Genomic DNA, 27,059 nt, shown 5'->3' on the forward strand with positions numbered 1-27,059 from the left:
AGCCCTCCTCGAATAGCCCAGTGGCTAGGTCTTTGCGCATCCTCATGACCGTGTCCATCAACTCGATGGTTCTCTGAGCCTGGGTTCCCTTGAGGCAATGATTCCAGGGCAAGTAGCTTATTTGGTAAGTGAAGGAAATCCTGACATGGGAGTGGGACCGGGAGTGAGGGCCTCCAAGAAGCTGCGCTCCTGTGGGCGGCTGGAGCTGAATCCCTCTGTTGACGCTGGGGGCCAATGTAAGACACCAGACTTATCCCACCCTAGTGAGTTGCAAAGTCCTGACTCTCTGCGCACTAGCCCTGTCCGTGACCGGCTGCCCCCAGGTCGTGTTAATTTCCCTTCGCTTCCAGTCGGCCACAAGGGCAGGCAAGGGGACCCTGCAAGCCAGAAAGAGCCCTCGGGAGAGAAACTGAGGTGTGGCGTTGGAGGGGGGCCCTTGGGCACTAACACAGAAAGACACAGGGATCTGGGTGGGGCACCGCAGCATTGCTACGCTGGGCAGATGGCTTGAGTTATTCCCAAACTGCACGCCGAGACGTGCTGTCCGTGTGTGGGGAGAGCCCGTTTCCTGCACCCTCTTTGGTGTAAAGTAATATCTCGAAGGAAAGTATCCGTTGGTAGATGAACAGTGGGATCTTGTTTTAAATTTTTTTTTTGAGATTTATTTATTTTAGAGAGAGAAAGAGGGAGAAAGAGAGGGCCAGCTGAAGGAGGGGCAGAAAGAGAGGAAGGGAGAGACTCTCAGACTCCCCACTGAGCACAGAGCAAGGAGCCCAACCCAGCTCTTGATCTCATGACCCTGAGATCATGACCTGAGCCAAACCAAGAGCTGGACACTCAACCGACTGAGCCACCCAGGCGCCCTGGGGTCTTGTTTTAAATGTGCCTTTATTACTGTTATTACTTCAAAGGTTGATTTTTTTTTTTTTTAAGCTCATGAGGCATTTGTGTCTCTTTTTTGGAGAATATTCTTGCCTGTCTTCCTAGGGGGTTTATTACCCTGAGGATTGTTCAGAGTTTACTGCATTAATGAGAATATCCTTCTGACCTGTGCTGTATTTTCTCCACTTGTTCCGTGCCTTTAATTTTGCTCACACTTTGTATGTTTGTTGCTTTGTGCTTTATGTTACATGTAAAAGTTTTTAATGTGTAGGCTTCAGACTGGAGCTGGGGTCACGTGGATAGCTAGTTTCTCCTGACCCCAACCCCATTTAGTCCGTCCCTTGGCTGCTTTTTGTTCACTCCAGATCCCTCCCCACATCTTTGAGCCCTGCAGGGACTCACGGACTATGTCCACCATCCTTCAAAGCCCTTCTTGGTCCGTCCAGGGACCAGCTCCCGGCTTCACTGCCCCGGCTCCCTGCCGCCCCCACTCTCTGGACCTGAGCTGCTCTGGCCTCCACTAGCTTGTGCTCCTTCACACTTTTATTTTTCTGGACCCTATGTCCTCTTGTTGGGATATCCTAAGCAAAAAGGGGGTCTTTTTGTAAGGAGGGAGACTTCCTAAGGACGTGGGGTTCATGGAGGGCCTCAATGGTGCCAAGAGGGGCCTCTCTTGCCTGGCCCTGTCCCCGCACACTCTGGGTGCCTGCCCTACTCTTCCTTCTCTTCTTGGCCTTGTCTGCTCCTCGGTCCCCAAGATCCCACAGGACCGTGGAAGACCGACCAGATTCTCTCTTACCCAGAGGGAAGAATCTGATTGGTCCAGATCAGGTGTCCACTCCTGGTCATCCAATCAGGAACGTTGAGGGAGGGATTGCACAGGGAAAACATGGCTGTGGGGAGCCATAACTGGTCAGGGAAGAGGGAGCCTAGTGAGCTAGGGAGATACTCCCAAATGTGTCCACTACATATACATTTTGTCCATTTTTTCTACTTCCTGCCTTGGCACTTTCCTGTGTTTAAGCCCACAGGTTTCTACAATTCCATTTTTTCTTATTCTCAAGGTAGTTCCCGTAGAAGGGGGGAAGCTCGTAGAGTGACAGCACATAAGAGTGACTGACTTCGTGAATGGATTGTATTGGAGTCAAATATTATTGTCCTAATCTGAAGAAAAAAAAACCCTGACCTGAAAAGTATTTTTATTTCAGAAAACCAAGCCGAACCCACTTCTTTCTCCTTGATCCCATCATCTCAGTGTCTTCTCTGGGGCATCTCACTTTTTCCATGGCTTACACACTCATTTTGTATGCAACCAAAAAAATGGCCCCTTTCTCCAGCCCTCCTGAGAGCCACGCCCTTCATGAGGTGGCTTTGCAGCTCTTCCCATTGAGAGGAGGGGTCTATTTCCCCACTCTCTCGAGACCTGGCTGGCTTGTGACCTGCGTTTGGCTAGTAGCATGTGGCAGAGCAGGCGGGTGGCAGTTCCAAGTCGAGGCCCCAGGAGGCCTTCATGTTCCTGCTCACTCTCTTGGAAGCCCGCCTACCTGCTGTGAGAACAGCCCGGGCTAGCCCTGCCGCGGGACAGACGTGGGTCCCAAGCACCCCAGCTGCTTCAGCCAATAGCTAGCCAGCTGGCAGAACCACCAGCCTGTGGGAGGCCATCCGAGACCAGCCAGCCTTTGCCCAGCCCACCAGCTGACTGCACATGTATGAGGGACTCCATGGCTGGAAATGGCCCAGATCAACAGGACCACCCAGCTGACCCGTAAATGTATGAATAATAATAATAAAGGGTTGATTTCAGTCGTTAAGCGTTTAGGTGGTTTGTTACACAGCAATAGCTAACTGATACATTCTGTGCTAGCTCTAAATCCACAATCTCTCATGTGCTGGGTCTTCAGACTGTCAGAGGACACAGGTGTCCTAGCCACCTCTATATCCCTTCTACACGGACAGCTATGCCAGCTGCACACAACAGGCAGGTAGGTAGGGTCCGTGGAATGGAATGGCAACCATGTCACCGAGTGATCTCTGAAGGAGAAGAACAGGCTGCCTGAGGGGAGTGGGAGGAGGTAGGGCAGAGGTAGCTATGAAAGAGGGGCAGGTGATAACTGTCTTCTTGTGCCTGTTCCATATTGGTCAATATGTCACCAAAAGGCAGGGGGAGGAACAATGCAGGAATTTTAGGGGGAAGAAGAGTTTGGCACTATGCCAGGGCAGCTTGTTTTCCAAGCATCCAGCTTCAGTGAAGTAGAAATGGGCTAGGAAGGGTCATGAACACCCTGGTATCAGAGGTGTCCGAGCAGAGGCTGAGGAACTTCCTCTCGGGACGGTGGGCAACATTTGAGGGGGAATTTTAACTAAGCAGTCTTGGACCTAGGTGGCTCTGAGTCTGGTTCTGTCACCCTGTGATGCATAGAAAGGTTTCCAAAGGCCATTAGCTCATTGCTCAGACTCTTGATCTGGCCTGTCTCACAGCTACAACTGACAGGGAAATCCTTGGGCCCCACTTTTGGTTCAAGGAAACAGAGTTCCTGACCTCTCACCTGTCCTTCAGGTGCTTCATCTCCTAAGTATTCTGCCAGGGGGAACCCCTTTCCCCACCCTGTAATTTGTCCAGTCCTCTTACCAGGACCCCTCTGTTGCCCACCCCACCCCAGCTGCCCTGACCACATCTTCCCTTCCTGAGGTCCCATGACCACAAGTTGGAAGAGGTCACTGAGAAGACGTGACTGCCAGTTGACCCGTGAGCTGGGCCTGGGAAATTGGAGGCTCCCCATCCCCTCTCCCGTCCTTGGAATGAGGGTTCTGCTTGCCTTTCCCACTCCCAGAGGCTGCTCCAAGGACACAGCCTCAAGGTGCTGTTATGGTGTTGAGGCCACCGGCCTTGTTGCTGCCCAGGAGAATCGTGGCATGTAAGTTCTCTTGCTGATTAAAACTGCCACCTACCAACCTTTCTTGGGTCTCTCCCTGCCCTCTGAGTGCAAGGGGCCAGTCTCAAGTTTCACCCAGGAAGCTCCCGTGGAGCTTGCAAACTGACGGTGCATCCCCAGGGGACTTGGTAGCAAATCGTGCCCACTGCCACCAGGCCCCTTTCCCAAACAGGCCACCATACTTCACCACACACATGGGTAACAGAAACGTTTAGTGACAACATAATGTGACCTTTTAATGTCAGGGCCCTGTGCGCTCCTCAAAGCCCTCACTCGATAAAGACTCAGGAAGGCAGTTAGATCTCAAAGTTCCAAGGGTCTGCGACCTAACGGTGATGATTCTAATGAAACCCTCCCACCCAGTCAGGGGACCCGTTCGTCACCCACATTACGACTGAGAAGCCAACTGTTCTTCTTCTTCGACAAACCCTCCTGCTATTGTCCACATTACCATTGATGTGTATTAGGCAAAGAACGGGGCTTTTTCTCGCGGTGTATTTTTGTTCCATCCAGGAGAGGACTCCGAGGAAAGGTCAGTATTTAGGTCCCAGAGTAGCTCTTTAAAAGATTCCCAGGAGGGCATGAGCACAGGACGGATCTGGGAGTGTTCAAGCCTCCATTTTGACGTCCGTGTTGTTTGCCAAGCCTTAAGAAGCTGCTCATGTTGCAAGAGCCCCTGAGAGGAGCCATGAGGGCAGCTGAGGTGCGTTTCTCATTAATCATTAGTTTTCAGTGTCAAGAGAAGAGAGCGGAAGGGCCCTTCTTAACAAAATGTATTAGTCAGCTACTGCGATATAACAAATGACATCGACTTAGTGGCTTAAAACAACACCCATCTATGATCACACAGCTTCCGTGGCTGAGGATTCAGGGTGGGGAGGGCCTCACAGGCTGCATTCAAGGTGTTGATGGGACCACGTCCTTTCTGGAGCTCGGTTCTCTTCCAAGCTTATGCAGTTGTGGGCAGAATCCAGTTCCTTGTGGTTGTAGGACTGAGGCCCTCAGTTTCTTGCCAGGTGGCCCCTTCCACAGGCAGTTTGTGTCACACTGTGACATGTAAACTCCATGTCAAGGCTGGCGAGAGACTCCCTCTCTAGTCCGCTGAGCTAGGGTTTTGTCTGAGATCCTGTGACCACGGGAATGGCTTCCCGTCACCCGTGCCACGGTCTACTGCTTAGAACATGGGGCTAACCAAGTCACGGTTCCGCCCACACTCAAGGGGAGAGGGTTGTACAGGGCGTGACTCACTGGGGTCATCTCAGGGTGTGTTGGCACACCAGCTATGTTACAAATTCGGTCTTAGAGGAACTGAGGCAGAGATGACAGAAGCAGCCGTAGACTCAAAGGAGGACCCGTCAGAGGAAGCGGAGGATCTGGAACCTCTGGAACCAGACGACAGGGGTAAGGAAGTCAGCCCCACCCCTGCATTCCTGCTCCCCCCCCCCCATCCTGGCCGCCAGCTGTTTGGGGGCGGGTCCCAGCCTCGGTCTCAGTTTCTCCCTCTGCACGGTGGACAGGGAGGCCCGGCTCAGTCATGGGGCAGGTGGAGCTAGGCACGGGAGCCCTCTCAGCACCACACCTGTGCCACCTTGTCTCAGGTACTTTCCAACAAGTCACGAACCTTCTCAACATCATGGACAGCGGGTCAGCAAAGACGGACGCTGCCGGGGCAGGTCCGGACATGCGGAAGACGCTGGCCTCGGTGATCATCACGGAGAAGGCCACCACAGAGCCCTCCGTGGTGCTGCACGCTCTCATCCGCTGCCTGCAGGTGCCGGAGGTAGGGCCCGCTCGCCCCCGGCCGCCCCGTCGAGCCCAGCACCTGCGGCTGCTCGGCGTGCGTTGCTGACTCTGGCGAGCCTGGGGCCCGGTGCTGGGGCACAGAGCCAGGCGAGCCTGCGAGGTTCGAGGTTCGTACTCGGAGGACCCATGAGGGCCTGGGGCTTTCGTAATTGTTAAAAGCTGCCTTATTTTGCCCGTGGGTTCGGGAGCCATTGTCCTCAGGCGCGTGGACTTAGTTGCAAAGGTGTTGAGCAGGACTGAAGCAGGCTGGACACTACCAGAGCTGGATGCCAGGTCGGCTTGGCCGGTGGGAGACCAGCTGGGGCTTGGGCTGCAGCGGTGGGTGTTGCAGGGAGTGACAGTGATGAGGTTGTGGGATACAGGTGAGGTTCAGTGGGGTGCAGTCCGGAGCCGATGACCAAGAAAGAATTCTGGAGGCGTCTTTGGTGCAAAATGGTGGTTTATGAAAGCGTGGGGACAGGACCCGTGGGCAGAAAGAGGGGCTGCCCCAGGTTGTTAGGGGTGGCTGATTATATACTATGGGGTTGGGGGAGGTAAGGAAAAAGGGAGGTTGCAAGAGAGTACTTTCATATGTTAAAGAAGACTCACAGGACACTGGAGGCCTTGCCATTGTCCAGTTAAGACTGTTTTTCCCTCTAGCAAGGCGTTAACGTTAAGATGGTTGGGAACTTCCTGGAGGCTGCAGATTATAAGGACATTTAATTGTATCTACATTCCCTTCCGGAAGCTAGGTTAGTGATAGAAATGCTTTGTTCTTGTAAACTGCCAAGACATTTGTAAACTGAGGGAGAATCAAGTCTTGCAGGGGTGTGGTCTCTATAGGTTAACTGTTTCTTTGTCCTTTAGGGCAGCCGGCTGTGCCTGAGGAATGTCACAGACACCCCGTGGCGGGGAGGGGGGGTTGCGGGGTGTCAGTTTCTGCCTTGTCCTCAGCTTGCCCTCTGTTCCCTCATCAACGGGAAGGGTAATGGGAAGTCAGGGTGAGCCTTGTAAGACAGGGCAGAGTTTGGATCAGAGCCTCAGAATCCCCCTGGAGAGCTTGTAAAAAACGCAGATCACTGAGCCCCGCCCTGAGACTTGCTGATTCAGTAAGGTCTGGGGGGATGGCCCGAGAATCTGCATCTCGAACACCTTCCCAGGTGCTGCTGCTGCTGGCCTGGAGACCACACTCCGAGAACTGCTGGGTTTTAGACTATCCTGTAGCCTTTGGGGGCGGGAAGCACAGGAGTTCTTTGCAGGAGTTCTTGATTTTATAGAAAGGTGGGTGGTGCCTGAAAGGAGGGTGGGCCAGAGTCTGGGAGCAGAGGCAAAGGGTTTTTGTAACAGCCTTATAAAATGTAGGTTTTCTTCTTACGCTGATGTCAACACTCAGGAGGTGAGGGCAGGCCACGCCACGCAGGGCCACGGGAGCCAGCACCAGGGTTGACCAGGAGGCAGAGGGAGCGAGGAGGAAATGTGGACAAGAGTCTGTATTGTGGTCTCTGTGGGGGAGGATAGGGCAATTTAAATAATTGAGTAATAATGGGCTTTGGGCCTGGGGGCTGTCCCATCATCTGGCACCTGGCCCCCAAGTGTGAGAGTCTGGGGGGGGGGTTGGAGTGCAAGCTCTGGATTGGTTGATTTGCCTTTGAAAAGCATGCTCTTAGCTGAGTTGTTTGCTCTCTGTAGTAATTGGCTCACCCTGGGAGGGGCCCTCTCCCCAGGATCAGCAAGACCCCAAGATGTCAGGAAATAGAAAAAATTTAAGTACAGGATTAATACCCAGGTCATAATCAGTGATAAGTGGCAATAAATAGACAATAAACAAGTAGGCACATTTTAAAAATGAACACATTTCATAGAGTTGTTGTTCATTAAATAGTGAAGGAACCAGCAAAATGTTAGAATCTGTTAAGATGAGCATTTTACTTACAGAGATTCATATTCTTTACTCGACAAAACTCATTTACGTTGCCATGAACAGGAATAACGTTTGCTGTTACGGAGGAAACATTTGCATTGTTATCAGTTTCCGACAACTGAGCTTCTGTCCCCATGGAGCCATAAACTAGGCTAGAGGATCACAGGAGATCAAAGCCGCGCTCTCCTTGAGGCCGCATAATCCGAGAGCCTCTGTAGGCTCTGCAGACGGCACCCAGGCCTCCAACCACTAGTTTCCAAGTCTTGGACAATTTTTGTGATCATAAATATTCTCCAGAGATTCTTCTCGATCATAGAAAAGCCCGATCTCGTAACTTACGGGGCTGTTTACATAGGGGCCCACAAGCGTGGTAATTAAGCATGCAGGCCTCCACTGAGTTCTCTTTGAAAATCTAGAGCATGCATTCTCAAGAGGGGGTGATACTGCCCTGAAGTGGGTAAAATAGGTTCTGGGGAGGGAGGGGGCATGAAGAAAACCTTACTTTTTAATGTATATAGCCCATAAAACAGATGCATCATGTATTTGTGGTATTAAGGTTTCATGGCGACAGAGGGGGAAATTAGGAAAGAATGTTTGGAAGGTTCTTAAGGGAGCCTTAAAACAAAAAAGATTGAAGGACACTGGTCCAAGGCCAGGCAGTACTGGACAGCCAAGGCCCCACAATTTCTTCCTTCCAGAGGTTTCCATGAAATCTGTGATTGGAGTTGAGAATCATTGGTTTTTGGCGATGCCGAGACCAGGCAAACAAGGCCAAAACTCTCTGGAGCAGCTTTCACTAGGAGAACATATACTTTTGGGTGAATTCCTTTCTTCTTGAGGTGCCCACATTTTTCAAGGCCTCTGGGCTGCTGGGAAGTGACCGCTGTACCACCTGAGAGAGGAGACCGCCTTCCCAGGGCTTTGCAGGCCACGGCCCGCACTGGTCCTTTAGGAGCGGCTGGTCATACCTGATTAAGTAAGAGTTATTCTCCAGTGCGGATCTGCAGGCGTGGTCTGGTTGCACCATCTATTCTGTCCTAAATCAGGTCATTTAAAATGGTGATAAGGCTCTCTAGGAGGCAAAGAGTGAGAGGCACACTTCCTGGCCTCAGGTGCTCCCTCACCAGGGTGAAGGGCAGGGCACACTGCTTTCTTGGATTTTCAAGAGGGCTAGTGCTGGAGGGCACCCCCTCCCAGAATCCCCACGTGTTCTGAGCCCCGTCCTATGGAGACCTCATTACAATGGCACAGTGGATTAAATCATTGGCTGTGGTTCATCCATTCGGATTTCAGCCCCTCTCCCTTCCTGAAAGTGAAAGGTCCAACCCTCTAATCGAAGGGCTGGTTCTCCAGGCAGCCAGCCCCCATCCTTAGATGCTTTCCAAGTCACCTCATTCACTAGCAAAGGACACTAAATCGCTCTCCTCATTTAGGAAACACCAAGAGTTGTAGGAGGTCTGTGCCGGAAATGGGACAAAGATCTTACAAAGATCTTACAAGGATCTTACAAATCACGGGTACATGGAAGGAGGGCCGATGGAGGGAGACCATGGTGGACTGTGCTGGGGGTAGGGCTGGGTCCATCCCTGGCACCACGACGGTCCGGGCCAGGATCTTGCCACCTGCCGTACTTGTTTCCCAGATTTCTATCCAGCGCAAAGTCAACATTTACAACATCCTCCAGGAGATCATTCAGCAGGAGGGGGAGCTGGAGGAGCAGGGAGTCCAGAGGCTGGTCGCCATCGCCTCCAAGGAGATGAGAGAGACCCTGGAGGTAGTAGAGCCCTCCCCCCACCCCCGCAACGAATCCAGGGGCTGAGCTGTTGGTAGGCACGACCTGGGATGCCCAAGGCCCTTGTCCAGTGACCTTAGGCGGCAGGAAGAGGCTGAGCCCAAGGAGCGCACGGCCCTGGAGCAGGTGTGGGGCAGGAGGGGTTTCGTGAGGGCCCAGTGGATAGTGGGGCCCCACGTCCCTCTCCCTTGCCCTGCAGGCAGAGGGCTATGTGAAAGCAGAGGTGGCCAGCGACACGCTGGTGGCTCTGTCCAGAAACCACTTCAGCCTGGTCATGTACGAGCTGCAGCACCACCTCAAGCCCCTCCACCTCACGGATGAATTTGTCATCATCACCTTGGCCAAGCTGGCCAACGGCAATGGTAGGCGCACGCCGGTCCGCAGCCCGGTGGCTGGCCCCGCAGGCCGGCCCGGCGCTCCTCCTGGTCTCTGCCTCTCTCTTCCTCTCTTTCCCACTTGTAAAATTTTTATTTAGTTTTTATTTTAATTCCGGTTCATTAACATACCATGTTATATTAGTTTCGGGTGTGCAATATAGTGATTTCGCAATTGCAGACATCACCCGGGGCTTGTCACGACAGGCGCGTCCTTACTCCCCATCACCAGTTCCACCCATCCCTCCCTCTTTTCTTACCTTTCTCGGCATTCCTTCTTTCCCTTTCCATGTGCCTCCCTCTGCTGTTAAGATTCTCTGTGTCCCTGCCTCGCATTTCCGTCTCTTCGTTCCTCTGTCATTCTTTCTTCAAAGCTTTCTCCCTCTTGGCTCCCCCCTCATTCCACAAGCAGTGCTAAGCTCCTGCTCCCCATAAAGGACTGTAAACAAATCAACAAGAGAATGGTGATCATCATGGGAGAATAAAGGATGGGAAGAGAACAGCCTGGTGGCTATTTGAGATCAGGAGGAGGGAGGGGACCTCTCCTTTGTGGGGCCCTCCCTGAGGTAGCAACATTTCAGCTGTGACCTGAAGGGATGAGAGGATGGTTACTGCATGGAGAACCAGATATGCATCATGTGCAAAGGCCCTGAGGCAGGAAAAGGCATGGTTTCTCTGAAGAACTGAGGGGTTACCAGGGTTACTGTGGCTGTAGTTAGGGTGAGGGGGAGATGGTGTAAAGAGGGGTTGGAGAAGCTGGCAGGGCCTGGTGCGGGGTGTGTGGGGGAGTCTGGACTTTATTTGAGGGCCCCGGAAAGCTGTTGAGGGATTCAAAGCTGCAGTTGCCTTGTGGAATGTAGGTTCCTGGAAGACCATTCTAGCTGTTGTGTGGACGGAGAAGGGATAAAAGGTGTGTACCTGAGGGGCACTGGTGGCTCGGGCTGGGGCGAATTTGGGGAGTGGGGGACAGATGGGAGATACAAATGAGACTCCAATCAATGGGGCTTGCTGATGAATTGTGTGCTGGAGGTGAGGGAATAAATAGGAGGAGCTGAGGATGACTCCCGCCTTCAGGTTTCAGCAGCTGGCCTTAAGGTGGGTGCGCTGAGTTCACATGCACGCGGGACGTCTGATGAAGGGTGACAAGGGGCCAGCTGGCGTGTGGATGTGAAGCTCGAGGGCAGCTCGGGGGGCCCTTCCTCACGGGGTCCGCAGCATGCTGGTGGGGCTCAAAGCTGCCCGCGCCTGCAGAGCAGACACAGAGGGAGGAGAGCAGAGGCCAGCACCCGGCCCCAGGGATGCCCAGCACAGGAAGAGAGCTGGCAGGGCCTTGGGGACAGTGTGGGGGCATGGAGCCTGCGAGGCAGGTGACTCAGGAAGCGCTCAGGGGCCAGCGTGTCCTGTTTTGCATGGGCTCTGGTCACACAGGGGCGGGTGGGTGGAGAGAGATGGCAGAGAGGCAGTGGGGCTGGGAGGACTAGCCACTCCGAGGTGGCAGCTGCAGGGGCAGCTGGAGGGGCCAGGCTGGGGGGGGGGTGGCTCTGTCCTCCGACAACCCCTCCTCTCCCCCCCTCCCACCTCTCGGTTTCCTTCCTCTCTCTCTTCTTCTGGTCCCTTTTTCTCACTGGCTGTCTCCTTGTTTCTTCCTTCATCCAAGGACATTTGTAGGACACCTGAAGAGCCCAGTGTCTACCCGCGAGTCCCACTGAGTCTCCCCTCCCCAACTTGCTGCTCTGCCCACTCTTCCCTGCGGCTCTGTCTCAGCTCTTCCTCCTCCTCCTCCTTCTATCTCCGTGTCCCCGGCTCCTTCCCCCTGCACCTGCGTCTAGCTCCCTCCTTCCCCGTCACACTGACTTCCACGCAGTTACTTGCAGCCCTGGCCACGCACTTGGCCCGCGGGCTCGCCCCCCCCGCCTCGTCCCCGCTGACCCGCCCCTGACTCCCTGCGCCCTCTGCCCCGCTGCGCAGTGTTCGAGTTCATGCCCTACATGGGCATCACCCTGGCCACCATATTCACGATGCTGAGACTCGCCAACGAAGCCAAGATGCGCCAGGCCATCTGCGGCGGTACGTGTGCGCTCGGGCCGCCGGTCCGGCTGGTCAGCGCGCTGGGGGAGGGACTGGGCAAACTGGTGGAGGGGTGGGTTGAACAGGAGATGGGCTGTTCATTTCTTCCCAAACATTGGCGCAATCGCCTGCGTCGTGGGGCCTCTGATCGGCTCTCTGGGGGGCGGGGGCGGGGCACAGGTGGCTGAACAGCGGCGCGTGCTTTCAGGGAACGGGGCTTAGCGGGAGGGAGTTGGCCCTGTGCCTCAGTTTAGGGGGCTCTGTGTCGAGCATTTCAGAAGGAGCCCAGGGAAGGACAATGGGGTTCACAGGAGAGGGACCAGGGAAACGGCTCTGTGGGGGGCCTGCCCTGTCAGGCCGAAGACAGGGTTTTCCTGGCTGGCTGAGGCCATCTGGGTCGCCTGCTGGTTCCAGAAGTGTGCGAGTGCGCCCTCCTGGAGGAGGTGGCCCGGGGAGGCCTGGTCCCGCTCCTGCCCCTCTGGGCTCACTGCCTCCGCCCCTCTGCAGCCATGGAGACCTTCTGCGAGACGGTGCAGTTTTACTTGAGGCATCTGGAGGACAGCGCGTACCCGGTGATGACCGAGGATCAATTGGCCCTGAAGCTGTTCCCCATGTATCGCTATTTTGTGACCGTGTGGCTGAGGGACCACAACCCTGAGGTGAGAAGCCCCTTCCTCGGGGGAGGGTCCCGTGGTCCCCCCGGGTCATGGCTCCCCAGCCTGTGTGGCTAGGAGGGCGGAGAACTGCTGGGTCCAGCCTCATTCCCGGAACCGCGGAGAGACGGTGACCTGAGAAACAGAGTTGCTGAACCGCGTGGGCCCTGGAGCCTCAGGAGGTCGGCTTGAGAAAGGCCCCGGGATTGCTGGACGAGGGTCCCCGTGACCGTGCCTTTTACCAAGGGGAGCTATTTCCACGTCAGCTCTGTGCTAGGGGACTGTTTTACAGATGAGGAAACTGAGGCGCTCAGAGAGGTTCTCCTAAGTGACAGAGCTGGGACTCGCAGGGACAGTCCGGCCTCGTTGCCTGCCTGTGGGGTCTCGGGCGGGGCGTCGAGTGCTTCCTAGGTCCCCTGTGCCCCGTGTCCTTGCCTCTCTGGTTGGGGTGACGTCACTGGGCCTTGCTGGGGGTCCTGGGCTCCCGGGGTAGGTGAAGCTGGGGGTCATCAAGTCCCTGAAGCCCATGCTGAGCGTGCTGCTGCCCACCGATGACCTGCGGGAGCAGCTGTACGACTACATCCCCCTGCTGCTGGCGGAGTACCGGGGCGGCCTGGAGGCGCTCTTCGTCACGCAGGTGAGAGGTCGCCGGCAACAGCGGCCTGGAAGCCTGGTGCCCCGGGGCCCCGGGGGGTGTCACCCGGTGGAAGTTGGGGCCTGGCACTTGTTGGATTTTTGAGAAACGAATGCTGCTGTTCCAGGCGGAAAGGAAGAGGTCCCAAAGGGTCTTGGAGTCCACGGTGAGGTCGTGTGTTAGTTTCCTGGGGCTGCTGTAACAGAGACCCCCAAGGTGGGTGGCCTCAAATGACAGAAGCGGATTCTGCCATAGTTCTAGGGGTCCAGGTGCGGGCGGGGCTGCACTCCCTCCCTGGGGAGGCCCCGGGGAAGAAGCCTTTCTTGCCTGCCCTGCGTGGCTGGCGGGCACATCACGCCAATGTGACTCCTCCCTCTTCTCTGTGTCTGCCTCTGTGTCCTCTCCTTTTCTTGTAAGGACACCAGTCGTTGGACTTAAGGCCCACCTTAAGTCCGGGGTGGTCTCGCCTGAGACCCTTAACTGACTACATCTGGAAAGCCTCATTTTCACATCAGGTCACATTCTGAGGTTCTGGGTGTACATGCATTTTGGGGGGACCTTTTAATCCATGACAGTCCTTAGCCCACACAAGATGGGGTCTTGGCAGGGTTCCGCGTGGACGTGTGACCCAGGCTGAATCTATTGTAAGGGGATCGCTCATCAGTGGATGAGGCGTGGTCCTCAACTCTAAAAGCAAGGAGCAGAGATTAATGCGGTGGATCTAGGGGGCCGCCTGCTGATCATCTGGCGAGAGAATGGGATTCGTCTCCAGGTGGAGAGAAGAGAAAGGGAAAGAGGGCCTTGAATGCCATGCTCAGTGGCCTCACACAGCACTTTGCAAGCTTTCCTGTGCGTAGGCATTGCCGGGAGGCTGGCTGAAATTCAGGGTTGCCTTCAGCAGGTCTGGAGCAGGGCCTGAGAGGCTGCATTTCTAATAGCTCCCGGGGGATGCTGATACCACCGGCTGACGGGCCACGCTAGTAGCAAGGGTCTAGAGTTAACTGACCCTGAATTGGCAGAAGGTCATCTGCAATCATTCGCCTATCCGTTGTAGGTCTTGAGGCAGATCCTGGAAGTGTCGGTCACCACCAACACCCCCGTCCCGCAAATGCAACTACACACCATTTTCACGGAACTCCACATCCAGGTGAGGCCAGCAAGCGTGGCTGGGCACCGGCACTCTCAGGGCGGATCAGCGGGAAGTGGGCCGTGGCAGGTGGTGTGGCCGACCAGGGGAGAGGGTGTGATGGTGGTGGAGCCCCCTGTCTCGCTCGTCTAGCTCCTGTGTCCCACGGGAGTGCGAGGCGTTGGCGCCCACACAGCTCTGGCACAGCCGCGTTGGGCCGCCCCTGCCTGCCCTTGCGTCCGCTCCCCGGCTGCGATCTCACTACCTTCCCCGCACACCCCGTTCCCAGGTATGCGCCAAGGCTCCCGCCCAGGAGCAGTACAGCAGCCAGAACCTGGCGGAGATCGTACACTGCTTCATAGCCCTCGGTGAGGCCCCCGCCTCCGGGTCCTCTGGGACGCCTGGGCCCCGGGCTGCCTCCTCTGGCTCCTTCTGGCCCCACGGGCGTGACTGAAGCTGTCCTTCCCCTGCAGCCCGGTCCTACCCCAAGGAGCTGATGAAGTTCTTCCTCAGTCAGATGGAGATGAGCAAGGAGGCCATCCGCGTGGGGACCCTGGCCCTGATTAGGGCAGTGGTGAGCGCCGACGGTGAGTAAGAGCGGGAAGCCGGGACGGAGGCTGGGGGGGAGGTCTCACCACGTCTGGGCCTTCATCATTTCCTCTTTTATGGGCACTACTGGGTGGACCAAGGTTGCTTCATATTTTCTACCGTTGAGCCTAACCAGCACTGTGACCCCCACCCCCCACCCTCAACCCTCTCCTCAAACTCTGAATCCCAGCTTCTACCTGAATCTGAATTTCAAACTGTTTACCTGAATCCTGGAACAGCCCCAAAGCGAAATCAAAGGCCTTAAATAAGGCCTAGTTACATCGTGTAGGCGTAGTCCTGAAGGCCCACTGTTCCAATGCCCAATTGTAGTCAAAACTCCTGATTCTAAATCCCTAAGCCCAAACTGTAAACTTGGCCTTGCAATCAAAAGGGAAATCCTGTCCCCAAGGAAGACACTAGCTCAGACAGCACCTCTGTGTGAATTGGAACAAGGGACCCCTTGCCGGCAGCATGTGGCCGGCAGGTACACGATTTGTTTAGAAGAGCATGGGTCACTCCTGTTCAGTCCTTCAACTGGGTGCCCTTGTGCAGTGCACAAACTGGGCAACTGTATATGAAGCACATTCTGCTGTCAGTAAAGCCTTCTCTGAAAAAAACTATAAATTTAAGCAACAATGAGACCATTTTTATCTGTCTGATGGACAGAGATGGTAATGACTAGAGTTGGCCTAGTCATTTTTCTGTAGAAGTCCTGATAGTAAAAATATTTTCGGCTTTACAGGCCACATGGTCTCTGTGACAATTGCTCAACTGTGCAAAAGAAGTCATAAACTGCAGAGTGTGGCTGTGTTCTAATAAAACTTTATTTACAAAAATAGGCTTTGGGCTGGATTTAGCGGGTTGGTTATACTCTGGTGGTCGCTGTGCCAGAATAACGAGAAACTAGCTTCTCACACTTCATTGACTGATAAAGCATTCTGGGTGCTCAGTTGGAGGGCCCGAAACGTAGGCTCAACAATCTCACTTTTTGATCATTGTCTGAAGGAAATCATTGCCCAAAGTTAACTGGACAACTATGTTCGTTAGCACGTCGTGCGTAAAAGCAAAACATTAGAAGCTACCTAAGTGTTTTTCTATAGGGAATTTCTGGAACAAATGATAGTTTATCCACATAGGGGAATATGACTCAACCATAAAGGGTGTATCCATCTATACTTCTTCGTGGACAAGATGCCCTCTCTGTATTAAATGCAACAGTACAGTATGAGGCTGTGTGTGTCACATGACCTTGGTTACTTGCAAGAAATCTATATGCTTATTTCTGCATAAATGAGCTTAGGGACGCACCTGAACTGTTGAGTGGTTACTTTTTATTTTAATTTTGCAATGAGCTTATACAATTTTTAAAATCAGAGAAACGTTTCTGCTTTGCAGATAAAAACTCAAGACTGCAACACGCTCCCTTAGTGCCCGATTACCGGCTACCTTCCTCTGCTCCTGCTTCCCTCTTTCTTCCACCAGCGTTGACCTGTAGTAACATCGAGCCTGGAGTCTAGTGTCACGTTGGGCACCTAACTGTAATTCTGTCCATACTGGACCTCTCCAGAACCTTCTCACGGCTCTTTCCTACCTCTCTTAATCTTCCTTCTCCCTGAATCGACTGTCATCAGATCTATGACTAACGAGCACTTACAAAGCACTTTCTTGTGTGCCAAGCACTGTGTGGGCTCATTATTGCTCACAAAAGCTGTGTGAGAGGTACTATTATTAGCCACATTTTTAAAAATAAGATTTTATTTATTTATTTTTGTGAGTACGCCCTCCCCTGGCCAGGTGGGGTAGGACAGGTTGGGAGGACGACGACGACGAGGTGGCCCACGAGGCTTCTGAGGGAGGTGTCGCTGAGCTGTGGTGGGAGGCAGAGGCTCTCGGGAGGGGTGACGTGGACAAGCCACCAGGCGCCTGGCTCCCGGGGGAAGGTGATGGGCAGGACTGGTGCTCTGGGAGACTCACTACTCCCGGGCGTCTCCTGAGAGCCCAGCTCTGAGGCCTGTGGCCCTCCAGGCTGGTTTTTCTCTTTCAGAGCCCAGAATGAATATCAGGACCATCTACCTGGCCATCCGGGTGGTCAAGAACACCCTCTCTGACACCCGCTTCAAGGTAACAGGGCAGAGACCTGGAAGGGGATGGTGTTCGGGGCACCCTGCAGGGGAAGCAGGGGGAGGTCCAGCAGGTGGCCTTCATTCCCCTCCCACTCTGTGGGGGGGGGCCTGCCTGCCGAAGGCCCTTTGGTGGAAAACCTAGCTTCCTGGCCAGCACTGAGTAGGGCTGGAGGGGAGAGGCCCCCTGGCGCTGCGGTCCCGCTCCTGAGACACTTGCTCTCATCAAGGACCTGGAGTTTCCCAGTGAAGGGGCTCAGACACCGCCCTGGATGGAGGAGAGGCTGAGTGAATCCAGCTTCATCCAGAGCCGTGTGGTGGCCTAAGGGTTTTCTAAAACCTTTACTGCATTTGGAAAAAGCAGCTGAGAAATACGCCATGTACCCTTCAAACAAAGGCTAAAAAACCCACAGTCCAGGCTCCACTGTAGCCGTGGCCACCTTGGAATGTAGCTTCAGTCCTGGCCATAGGCTCTGGAGGCCGCTGAGCATCCCCCGGGGAGGGGAAGGGTCTGCACAGACAGGAGAGGGCATGAGGGGGGCGGAGGAGGGATTGGGCTGGAGATTCAGGCAGAGCTGTTCTCAGAATGTGGAGGCTGTGGAGGGAAGACAGCCACCCCACACAGCAAGCCTGGGGAGCCCAGGGTAAGAGTCAGGCTGTCCCCACCAGGGCTGCCTGAGGATGGGGCAACCTATCTAGAAGCGAGTGTGCTCCAGGCTCCGAGAAGGCTCCTGGGTGGCCAGGCTGCCCAGTGGGATTCCCTGGATGAGGCAGGGGGTGGTGGATGGCGTGGGCAGTAGCCCCCGAGGCCCCTTCCCACCCAGAGCAGCCCCAATTCCTAGCTGTCTCCTGGGACAGGATTGGGTGTTAGGTGCCCAGCCCCCCACCCTGGAGCCCACCCCAGTTCCCGCTTGTCCACCGCCCTGTCCCGTCAGGTAAGGATGGCTATTCTCCGCATCATCGGCCAGTTGGCTCTGTCTGGCTACCAGGACAGGATCAAAGGCTGGGGCCTGAAGTACGTGTCCGTGCAGCTGACTCTCTCCACCTACAAACTGGTGAGTGGTGCCGATAGGCAGACCATGGGGCCGCAGGTCTTTGGAAGTGGCTTCCGAAGCGTTGAGGAAAGAAGCTGCCTCATGCACCCGTGCTCGATCCCACCTGAGTCTATGCTCGGGACACCAGTGCCCAGGCCCACAGCAAGCTGTAGGTGGAGGGGTGTGCAGTCACACAGGCCGGAATCTGGAAAACTCTGGAGACCCAGTGTCTGGGCATGGAGCCTCATGGGGGTGAGGAGACCACACCCGACACAGCAGCAAGCCCCGGCCGGCCCACGAGCAGGGACCCCCTTGATTCTGGCTTCCAGACAAATCACCGAGAGGGCTTTAATCAGAGGGAGCTGGAGGAGAAGATGGTCCACAAAGTCACCATGGACACCGTGAAGATCATAACCTCTTCAGTCAGTGGGATAACCGACGTGAGTGTGCCCTCGCCCCCGGGCCGGGCCTCTGTGCTGACGGCTTGACTTGTGTCCGCCCTGCACCGGGCTCGGGGTGGGGGGAGATGGGGCATGCCCAGAATTCTGTGCTGTTACTTCTCCCGTTCCCACTGTCTGGGAGGCCTGGAGGGGCCCTGATCTTCCCCCTGCCTGAGCTCTGGTTCTTGAAGATCTGGTTCCAGAGCTGGGTCCTTGGTGGGAACTTGGTTCCCCAGAGCCTAGGGCAGTGCCTGGCACACAGTGGGCCTCAGTATGTATCCACTGACTTATAGCCAGAAATGTGTCGATTACCTTAAAGCCCCTTCCGTCCAGGGGTGTGTGTGTGTGTGTGTGTGTATAGAGATGATTTTAATGAATTAATTCCACAAGCATCCAGTGAGTTCCTACTATGTGAAGACACAAAGGCGTATGCTGGAAGGGCTCAGTATAACCCCAAGGAGGTCACAGGCTGAAGGAGCAACACATGTGCCAACTTTTCATTGCCACACAGTGCGACACAGCGAAAAGTAGAAAAAATTTACCAGGCTAGCACGAGGAGGGGCTCACTGTCCATTAGGTGAGGCCGTGGGCGAGAGGCTCCCTGTCCGGGGCCAGTTCATCTTAACACCAGAGGTACTGAGAAACGTAATGGCAGCTGCCGTCCGTCGAGCAGCTACTTAGGCCGGCGGGCCGTGGGGCGAGCCGACGGGTCTCGTCACGCGGCCGTGGACGCCCGGCTAATGCTGCCCCTCCCCCCCAGGAGTTCTGGGTGAGGCTCCTGTGCTACATCATGGAGACGGAGTACACGGAGGCCTTGGCCCCCATCTGCATCAGCCTCACCAACCTGGCGGAACGCCAGCTCCACGCCAAGGACGCGGAGGCCAGTGTGGCCAGCAAGGGCAGGCACGGTGGGCAGCATCCCTGCACTAGCCCGTGGGATTGGGCGGGTGGGCCACTCCGTGTCCGGGAATGTGTCCCCTCCCCATTTTCCAGGAAGCGGCCTGCAGGCCCAACAGCCAGGCCAAAGGCCCGCCCTTACCATATCTGAGAAGGCGTTGAAATTGTGCATACTTCCCTCGGCAGTTCATTCCCCATGTCCCCTCCCCCCACACCCCATCCTAGGACCCCTCCCCGTGGAGGCGCAGCCTGTCTCCGGGTGTGGCTTGTCTGGGCCTCTGTGAGCCGGCGGGTCTCATCCGAGGCCTCTGCAAACCGCTGTACTGTGGCTCCCCCCCCCCCCCCGGGATTCAGTGCCATCAACAGCAGACACTCAAAAGAGTGACTTGTCACCGCCTAAGGGTGGGGCGACACTGCTCTCCCCAGAGGGCTGTTCTCATGGGCCTGGAGCTTTGCTGGATGGGTGCTGCCGGGCTCGGTGTGATTTTAGGAGCCCTTTAGGACCCAGGGATGGCAAATGATGGGGGGTCTTCTTCATGACCTCACCTGGACCCCGGGCTAGGCCACCCCCGACATCTTCTAGGCCCTACCCAAAGCATGATTCTCCCCTCTTCCCAGGATAGACCAATTAAAATGATGTTCCTTATGGACAGATCACTGGTCCCTGTGCCAACCCATTCTTGTTCTGGGGGCATGGGATGATGTTGGGGAAGTACCTTCCAGGGCAGAGCCCTTCTCAGGGGCACAGGGCAAGGGGGCAGGGGGCATGTTGTGGTATGAACTGCGTGGAGTAGGTTCGCATCTCCTTCTTCCTCAGTGGACCTTCCTGCACCCCAGAAACTGTTGGCCCGTCTCCTGGTGAGTGGCACACCCAGGCTGTGCCCCGGCCTGACTGACTCCACGGCCTGTGGCCCTTCTCCCTTGAGCTCCTAATTCCCAAAGTCTCCAGAGGGAGGAGGGAGCTAGACACTTGGTAGGACAGAGCTTTCCAGGTCTGTTTCATTCCTTTGGGGTTGATGTGGTAGGGGCAGTGTGCTCGGATGTCCAGGGACCTGGTGAGGACGTGCTCCTGGATTCCCCTGCTCAGGCTTTGAACATCCCCGAAGCATCCCCAGGACACCGTCAATGGCCTGCCTGCCTCTTGGGGGTCCTGCACCTATGCCTTCTCCTCCTACTTTTTCTTTTTTTAGAGAGAGAGAGTGGGGGGAGAGGGGCAAGGGGGAAGGGAGAGAGAGAATTCCAAGCAGGCTCCATGCTCAGCATAGAGCCCAACACAGGGCTTGATCTCATGACCCTGAGATCATGACCTGCCAAAATTAGGAGTCAGATGCTTCACTGACTGAGCCCCCAGGAGCCCTGGTTCTCCTCCTTATGTTGACCGTGGGCGTTAATCCACACTCCATGGAAGCCTAGGGTGGGGAGAAAGCCCACTCTCTTACCCCTCTTCTTCTTTCTGGGAACGAAATGCCTGGCGCTGCCCAGGCTGGGGCAGGGCCCCACTGGAGGCTTGGTGCTCTCCAGGTGCTGATGTCCTCTCCCTACAAGGGGGAGGGCCGCGGGATAGCCATGCTCAACCTCCTGAGGACCCTGAGCCAGAGCATTGCACCCTCCATGGCTGACATGTGGGAGCTGGAGATCCCCCTGCTGGTCAAGTACCTGGAAGGTGAGGCATCTGGGGGCCCAACCCCAAGTCAACTCCCCTCTCAGTGTGCGTGCTGGAGTACTAATCGCATGGCTTGAACAACAGGAACCAAAGCTCAGGGTGGACCAGCACGGCCTATTTAGGTCTTTGGGGAGGTGGGGAGGGAAGTGCAGCATGTGCTGAGCCCATCCAGGGAGGCTTCGCATGCCTGACTAAGGAGGCTGATCCAGAGGGAAGCAGCAGAAGAAAGCAGCATGTGTGGACCTTCTTTCTGCAGAGCATACTGAGTTTACTTGGAATCAGAAGACCTGGGAGGACAAGCTGATTCAGGTAAAGACGTGATCCAGCTTGGCTGAGGCCGGGTGGGGAGAAAGGGGAGGGGTGCATGGGAGGACCCTTGGTGGGGTTGGCACGTGGAGAGTTTAGGAGTCTCTAAAGGACACTTCTTCTGTCCGAGAAGACCTGGGGAGTGCCAAGCATGTCCACAGCTGTATCCATCAGCAGGGGAGAACAGAGAGCCTTCTATTCTGGGGGACACAGTGTTCAGGAAAGCAGCACAGGGGTGACCCTCCTCCCTCCATCCCCAAAGCACAGCTGTTCCCCAGGCCCACAGAATGTTTAGCACTAAGTCGGGGTTCGATGGGTCGAGCAATCTAGAGACTGGGGAAGGGGGTTGGAAAGGGTGAATCACTGCTCAAGGTCACACAGAGCTCCTGGAGCCTGGGAGAGAACAGGACTGGGGGCCTTTGGCACTGCTCACCGACATCTTCTGCCCCTTAGTTTCTGAGGAACTCCCTTAAGAAGACCCGAGGTTCCAATTGGAGCTTGCGTCTGAGCAAAGAGCTGAACAACCAGATCGAAAGCTTCGACAGCCCCTCCCTGGAGAAGGTTTGCGCTCAGTGTCAGGGCAGTTCAGACAGGGAGGGACTCCAGGGATGGTGGAATGGAGGCTCATGCTGTGTGTGAGACCAGCTGTACGTGTGGCTGTCTACAGGGACCTGGGAGGAGAGGTGGGGGGTTTAGGCCAGTGGGTTTTTGTGTCTTGTTTTGTTTTTCTCTAAGAACCTGCTTTGTTGAAGCTGGGGGGGTCTCTTCTCCAGTCTTCCTGATCCTCTCACTTCGCTCTCCACCTGAAGTGGTCTCCTAGCAGAGTCCAACAGGCAAGGATCGAGATGTCTGAGCAGGTTTTGGCAAATAGTGCAAATGACGAGGATGGCACCAAACCACAGAAAGCTGAAGGGGTTGCTGAGTTCTAGCTCGGCAGTGAGGACGATGAGGTCAGGTGGGGGCAAAGAAAGAGTAGGCGGGCTGAGGTTTGGAGCATGACCTTCAGTTGTCCCCACCCCCACTGGCACATTGCTGGATGTGTTGTGTACACCTGACCCATCCAGCTACTGGCTCATGATCATGTGTGTGTATTTCATTGTAAAAAGGTCTTTATAAAACTATGAACACTGTTGAGAGACATCAGAGAAGATCTCAATTAACGGAAAGGATCCCATGTTCACAGACTGGAAGATGATATGGTCAAGATGGCGCACTCCCCAAATCTCTCTACAGATTCATTGTGACCCCTGTCATAAACCTTAGCTGGTCTTCCTTCCTTCCTCTCTCTTCCTCTCTTTCCTTCTCTCTTTCTTTTTCTTTCTTTCTTCTTTCCTTCTTTCCTCCTTTCTTTCTTTCTTTCTTTCTTTCTTTCTTTCTTTCTTTCTTTCTTTCTTTCTTTCTTTCTTTCTTCTTTCTTTCTCTTTCCTTCTTTCCCTCTTCCTTCCTTCCTCCCTTCCTTCCTTTTTGAGATTGACAAGCTGATCCTAACATTCATGTGGGAATATAAGGGGCCCAGAATAGCCAGAATAATTATGATTAAGAGAAAGACCAAAGTTGGGGGACTCAAACTTGGCAATTTCAAGACTTCTTACACACGACCGCAGTAAACAAGACAACATAGTACTAGCGTTAAGGATGGGCAGACAGATTGACGTAATAGAATCAAGAGTGCAGAAATAAACCTCACATTTCCTGTCAGCTGATTTTGGACAAAGCCTTCTTAGATATGACACTAAAAGCACTAGCGACAAAAGAAAAAATAGATAACTCAGACATCATCAAAACTGAAAACTCTTACGCTGAAAATCAAACCATCAAGAAAGTGAAAAGACAACCCTCAGAATGAGAGAAAATATTTGTAAATTAAGTCCTTGGTAAGGGACTTGTATCTAGAATATATAAAGAGTTCCTCTCACTCAATAACAACAACAACAAAAAAACAAGCCAGTTCAGTAATGGGCGAATGATATGCATAGACGTTTCTTTGAAGAAGGCACGTACATGGTGAATAGGCACGTGAAAAAATGTTCAAGATTATCACCAGTAGGGAAGATGCAAATTAAAGCTGCAGGACACACTACCTCACACCCACTAGGATGGCTCTAATAAAAAAGATAATAAGTGTTGTTAAGAATGTGGAGAAATTCGAACACTCATATACTGCTGGTGTGAATGGAAACCAGTTCCTTGAAGTATTAAATACAGAGTTACCATATGACCCAGGAATTCTGCTCCGAGTTGTATATGCCCAGGGGAAATGGAAACATGCATCCATACAAAAACTCGTACCTAAATGTTCACAGTCGTGTTCTTCATATAGCCCAAAACTAGAAGAACCCAGATGCCCACGAATGGATGAAAGGGTAAGCAAAATGTGGTCTATCCATACAAGGAGTATCGTTCAGCCATTAAAAGGAATGAAGTACTGATTTATGGTACAGAAAGGATGACCCTTGAAGACATTGTGCTAAGTGACAGAAGCCAGATGCAAAGGAACACAAACCCCCACATATTCTGATTCTTTTTACTTGAAATGTCCAGAATAGGCATCTTCTTACAGACAGAAAGTAGATTAGAGGCTGCGGGAAATGTGCAGTGACTGCCAACAGGCACGAGATTTCTTTGAGGGGGGGGCGATAGAAATGTTCCAAGTTTAGATCGTGCCGATGGTCGCCCAACTCTGTGAAGAGACCATTGAATCTGTAAACCTTAAGTGGGTTCATTTTGTGGTATATGAATTCTATCTCAATGAGATGTCTAGGGAAAGGTATTTACAGGTCTCGACCAAAACCTGTGTGTGTTCAAATAGACGGCCTTTATCGGTGAGTATGTAAAGTAACAAAAAGCGAGGCTATCCCGCAGATGGTCTTCTCCAGCTAAACATAAATTCGTAGGTGTGAGATTTTATCCAGTGTCAACGTAAGGACAGATGTCCATTTGGAAGAAAGTTGTATATAGGATGTGAGGGCGATCTGCCTCTGACATCTGTCACCCCATTGATTGCTGGGGTTGATTCAGGTTATCTGGCTGGCTAGCTGGGTATCCCCGTTCTCCTTCATGGCTGCATGTGTGTCTCTCCTGAAGCTGCCCGCCTGGTCAGAGAGGACGACCTTCCCCCGTCAAGGAGGACCGTTCCTCGGTCAAGGGCATCCGAGTAGCTACACTCCCCTGCCAGAACCTCCAAACAAGCTCTCAAGGCCCATTTACAGGAGAATGTAAGGTAGTCAAGCTTCCAAGACTGCAGCCACTATCCAAAGGAGCTGCTGCATGTGGTGGTCTGCCTTTCTTTAAAAAGAAAAGAAAAAAGAAAAAAAAAGAAAGTTGTATATAGTATTTAGCAAGCAAATGCGTAGAATTCAACCGTATTTCGATAGATCGCCTGGCTTACGGAAAGTAAATCGGTAAGCAGGATTTTACTGGCTTAGAAAACTTAAGAAGGCACAGTTGGATACAGTGGCTTAAGGAACTTCCAACAGGACCCTCCTGCTTCTTCACCGGTCACCTGACACCTCCAGGTAGGAGCAGGTGGCCACCAGCAGCCTCCAGACTTGCAGCCCCGGTTGTCAGAGCCAGTCTTCTCCCACAATTGATATGCAGAAATCATTCTCTCTAATAATAATAATAAAATAATAAATAAAACAAAAATACAATATAATGAAGAAAGCTCCCGTTCCAAGCAGCAACACAACGTAAATAGGTAATAGAATAAATTATTGACTCTATGACAAGTCTGGAACCAGCGTGAGGAGCACAAAAGGACAAGGAGATGCAGGGATGCTGAGAGAAACCGGATGACATTGGGGATGACCTTGGCACAATCTTCTGTTCTTGGATGGGAAGTCTCAACGCTGGAAAGGCGTCCACGTCGCTCAGCTTCATCTGCCGTACAATGTACTCCCCGTCGAATTCGCAAAAGGAGTTTCTGTGGACATCGGACAGTTTTATGGAATTTGACTAGATTGTTTCCAAGTTCACCTGAATGAGCAAGTGGAAGAGGATGGCTCAGCACATATGACAGTGAAGCTCGGGAAGGAAGGATTTGCTCTCTCGGAACAGATCGCAGTTTGAAGCGTACGGAGTGAAAGAGAACCGTGGAACATCTAGGAGAACACATCAATGAGTAGTTTTTTTAAATCTTTTTTTTTTAAAGATTTTATTTATTTATTTGACAGAGATAGAGACAGCCAGCGAGAGAGGGAACACAAGCAGGGGGAGTGGGAGAGGAAGAAGCAGGCTCATAGCGGAGGAGCCTGATGTGGGGCTCGATCCCATAACGCCGGGATCACGCCCTGAGCCGAAGGCAGACGCTTAACCGCTGTGCCACCCAGGCGCCCCAGTTTTTTTAAATCTTGACGTGGAGTAGGCCTTCATATGCATGAAAGGAAACCAAGAAAAGTGAGGGAAAAGAAAGACACGTTTCTCTGAGAAAAGGAACGTTTTCTGTGTGACAAAACAAAGTCACAACAGATAAAATCAAAAAGGAGCGGAGACCCTGGGGGGAAATACAGCAGTAGAGTGATCTGGGGGTTGAGGTCTCTGGTATGCGATCCTTTAGAAAGGAGCCTCAGATCATGCTTGATTTTTTTTAAGATTTTATTTATTTATTTATTTAGAGTGAGCCGAGGGAGGGGCAGAAGGAGCGGGAGAAGCAGACTTCCCACTGAGCAGGGAGCCCAACGACACGGGGCTCGATCCCAGGACCCCAGAATCGTGACCTGAGCCGAAGGCAGATGCTTCCCCGACTGAGCCCCACAGGCGCCCCCGACAATGTTTGGTTGTAAATCCCAGTTCTATCACCACCCGTTTGCTTTTCCAACTCCCAAAACAGCAACTGCGTCTACCGTCTGGACTTGCTGTGTGGGTTCAGTGAAATAAGACATGCTTGCCCTTGTCGCTTTTCCAAATATACACACGAAGCTCTTACGAGTGTAAGAAAAGACCGGAGAAATCGGCCAACAGGAATGGGCAAAGAACCAGGCAGGGAATCAGAGACCGGATGGTGGGAACGTGCAAGGGCGATCCGCACGGCTCATCACCGGGTGCTCTTCGAGTTGCTAGTGTGAGGGAAGATGGGTTCAACCTCTCCAGGGAGGAAATCCGGCCCCCACTATTTATAATACGCTGGCCTGCAAGGGTTCCAACCCTCCAGAATAACCCCAACGTTTATTTTAAAGCCTCTACAAAATGTGTAGGTATCTGCACATTAAAACAATCTCGGGGGTCAGGTAGGGGACTCCCCACGGCAGCGATCCCTGGAGGGAAGAGCAGAGAGGCCTCAAGCTCCCTCTTCCGCTCTGCCTCTCCAGGGCTTTCTGTATCGAGCCCTGGGCTTCACGCTGGCCACGGGCCTGGAGGCCGACAAGGTGGAGATGCTGCTGCTGGAGCTGTTGTACAAGACAGACTATGGCAATGACTTTGACCGGGAGGTGAGGGTGCCCTGCAGCCCCCACCCATGCACCAGACCCCTCTGGACCCTCTGCACAACCGTGCAGGCTTCGACGTGCATGAGTGTGTGCGTGCCTGTGTCTATATTGGTGTGTGTGTGCCTCTGTGTGTACCTGCGTGTGCACGGGTGCGTTCATGTGTGTGATGCGCGTGCCTGTGTGCATATGTACGTGTGGGGGGGCTCCTCCTCTGGCCCCGCCCCCCGCCCTCACCCCAGCTGGCCGGCTGTCCCTGCAGGGCGTGGTTCTCTGCTTTGGCCTGTGTGCCCGCGGCCAGGTGAAGACGGTGCTGAATGTGCTCCGTGACTTCGAGGAGAGGATCCAGGAGTCGGAGCTGTCCTGGCAGATCGGTGCTTGGCGGGTTAGTCACCCTCGCTCCGCAGTCCGGTCTCCGGCGGCCTCG

General features: G+C 53.8%; 1 protein-coding gene across 11 annotated transcripts in view; it reads left to right on the forward strand.

Moving 5' to 3' along the window:
• The first annotated feature begins 5,056 nt into the window (after nt 1–5,056).
• Nucleotides 5,057–27,059, forward strand: part of MROH2A (maestro heat like repeat family member 2A) — a 43,188-nt gene continuing 21,185 nt past the window's right edge. For 6 of the 11 annotated variants that reach the window (XM_087864564.1, XM_045794068.2, XM_045794069.2 and 3 more), the window contains exons 1-20: nt 5,077–5,216; nt 5,414–5,595; nt 9,161–9,292; nt 9,510–9,672; nt 11,653–11,751; nt 12,259–12,410; nt 12,898–13,041; nt 14,093–14,185; nt 14,454–14,532; nt 14,638–14,751; nt 16,797–16,873; nt 17,808–17,927; nt 18,236–18,346; nt 19,107–19,254; nt 20,061–20,101; nt 20,726–20,906; nt 21,163–21,215; nt 21,666–21,773; nt 26,519–26,638; nt 26,895–27,017. In XM_087864564.1, coding sequence (XP_087720690.1) covers nt 5,135–5,216; nt 5,414–5,595; nt 9,161–9,292; nt 9,510–9,672; nt 11,653–11,751; nt 12,259–12,410; nt 12,898–13,041; nt 14,093–14,185; nt 14,454–14,532; nt 14,638–14,751; nt 16,797–16,873; nt 17,808–17,927; nt 18,236–18,346; nt 19,107–19,254; nt 20,061–20,101; nt 20,726–20,906; nt 21,163–21,215; nt 21,666–21,773; nt 26,519–26,638; nt 26,895–27,017 — 2,322 coding nt within the window. In that variant the 5' untranslated portion in view covers nt 5,077–5,134. Of the gene's footprint in view, nt 5,217–5,413; nt 5,726–9,160; nt 9,293–9,509; nt 9,673–11,652; nt 11,752–12,258; nt 12,411–12,897; nt 13,042–14,092; nt 14,186–14,453; nt 14,533–14,637; nt 14,752–16,796; nt 16,874–17,807; nt 17,928–18,235; nt 18,347–19,106; nt 19,255–20,060; nt 20,102–20,725; nt 20,907–21,162; nt 21,216–21,665; nt 21,774–26,518; nt 26,639–26,894; nt 27,018–27,059 lie in introns of those variants that run through there. The other 5 variants (XM_087864590.1, XM_087864594.1, XM_087864598.1 and 2 more) reach the window with 5 other exon arrangements.

Source organism: Ursus americanus, chromosome 1 (assembly GCF_024610735.1).
Source record: "Ursus americanus isolate L20-20 chromosome 1, mUrsAme1.1.p, whole genome shotgun sequence".
NCBI classification, from domain to species: domain Eukaryota; kingdom Metazoa; phylum Chordata; class Mammalia; order Carnivora; family Ursidae; genus Ursus; species Ursus americanus.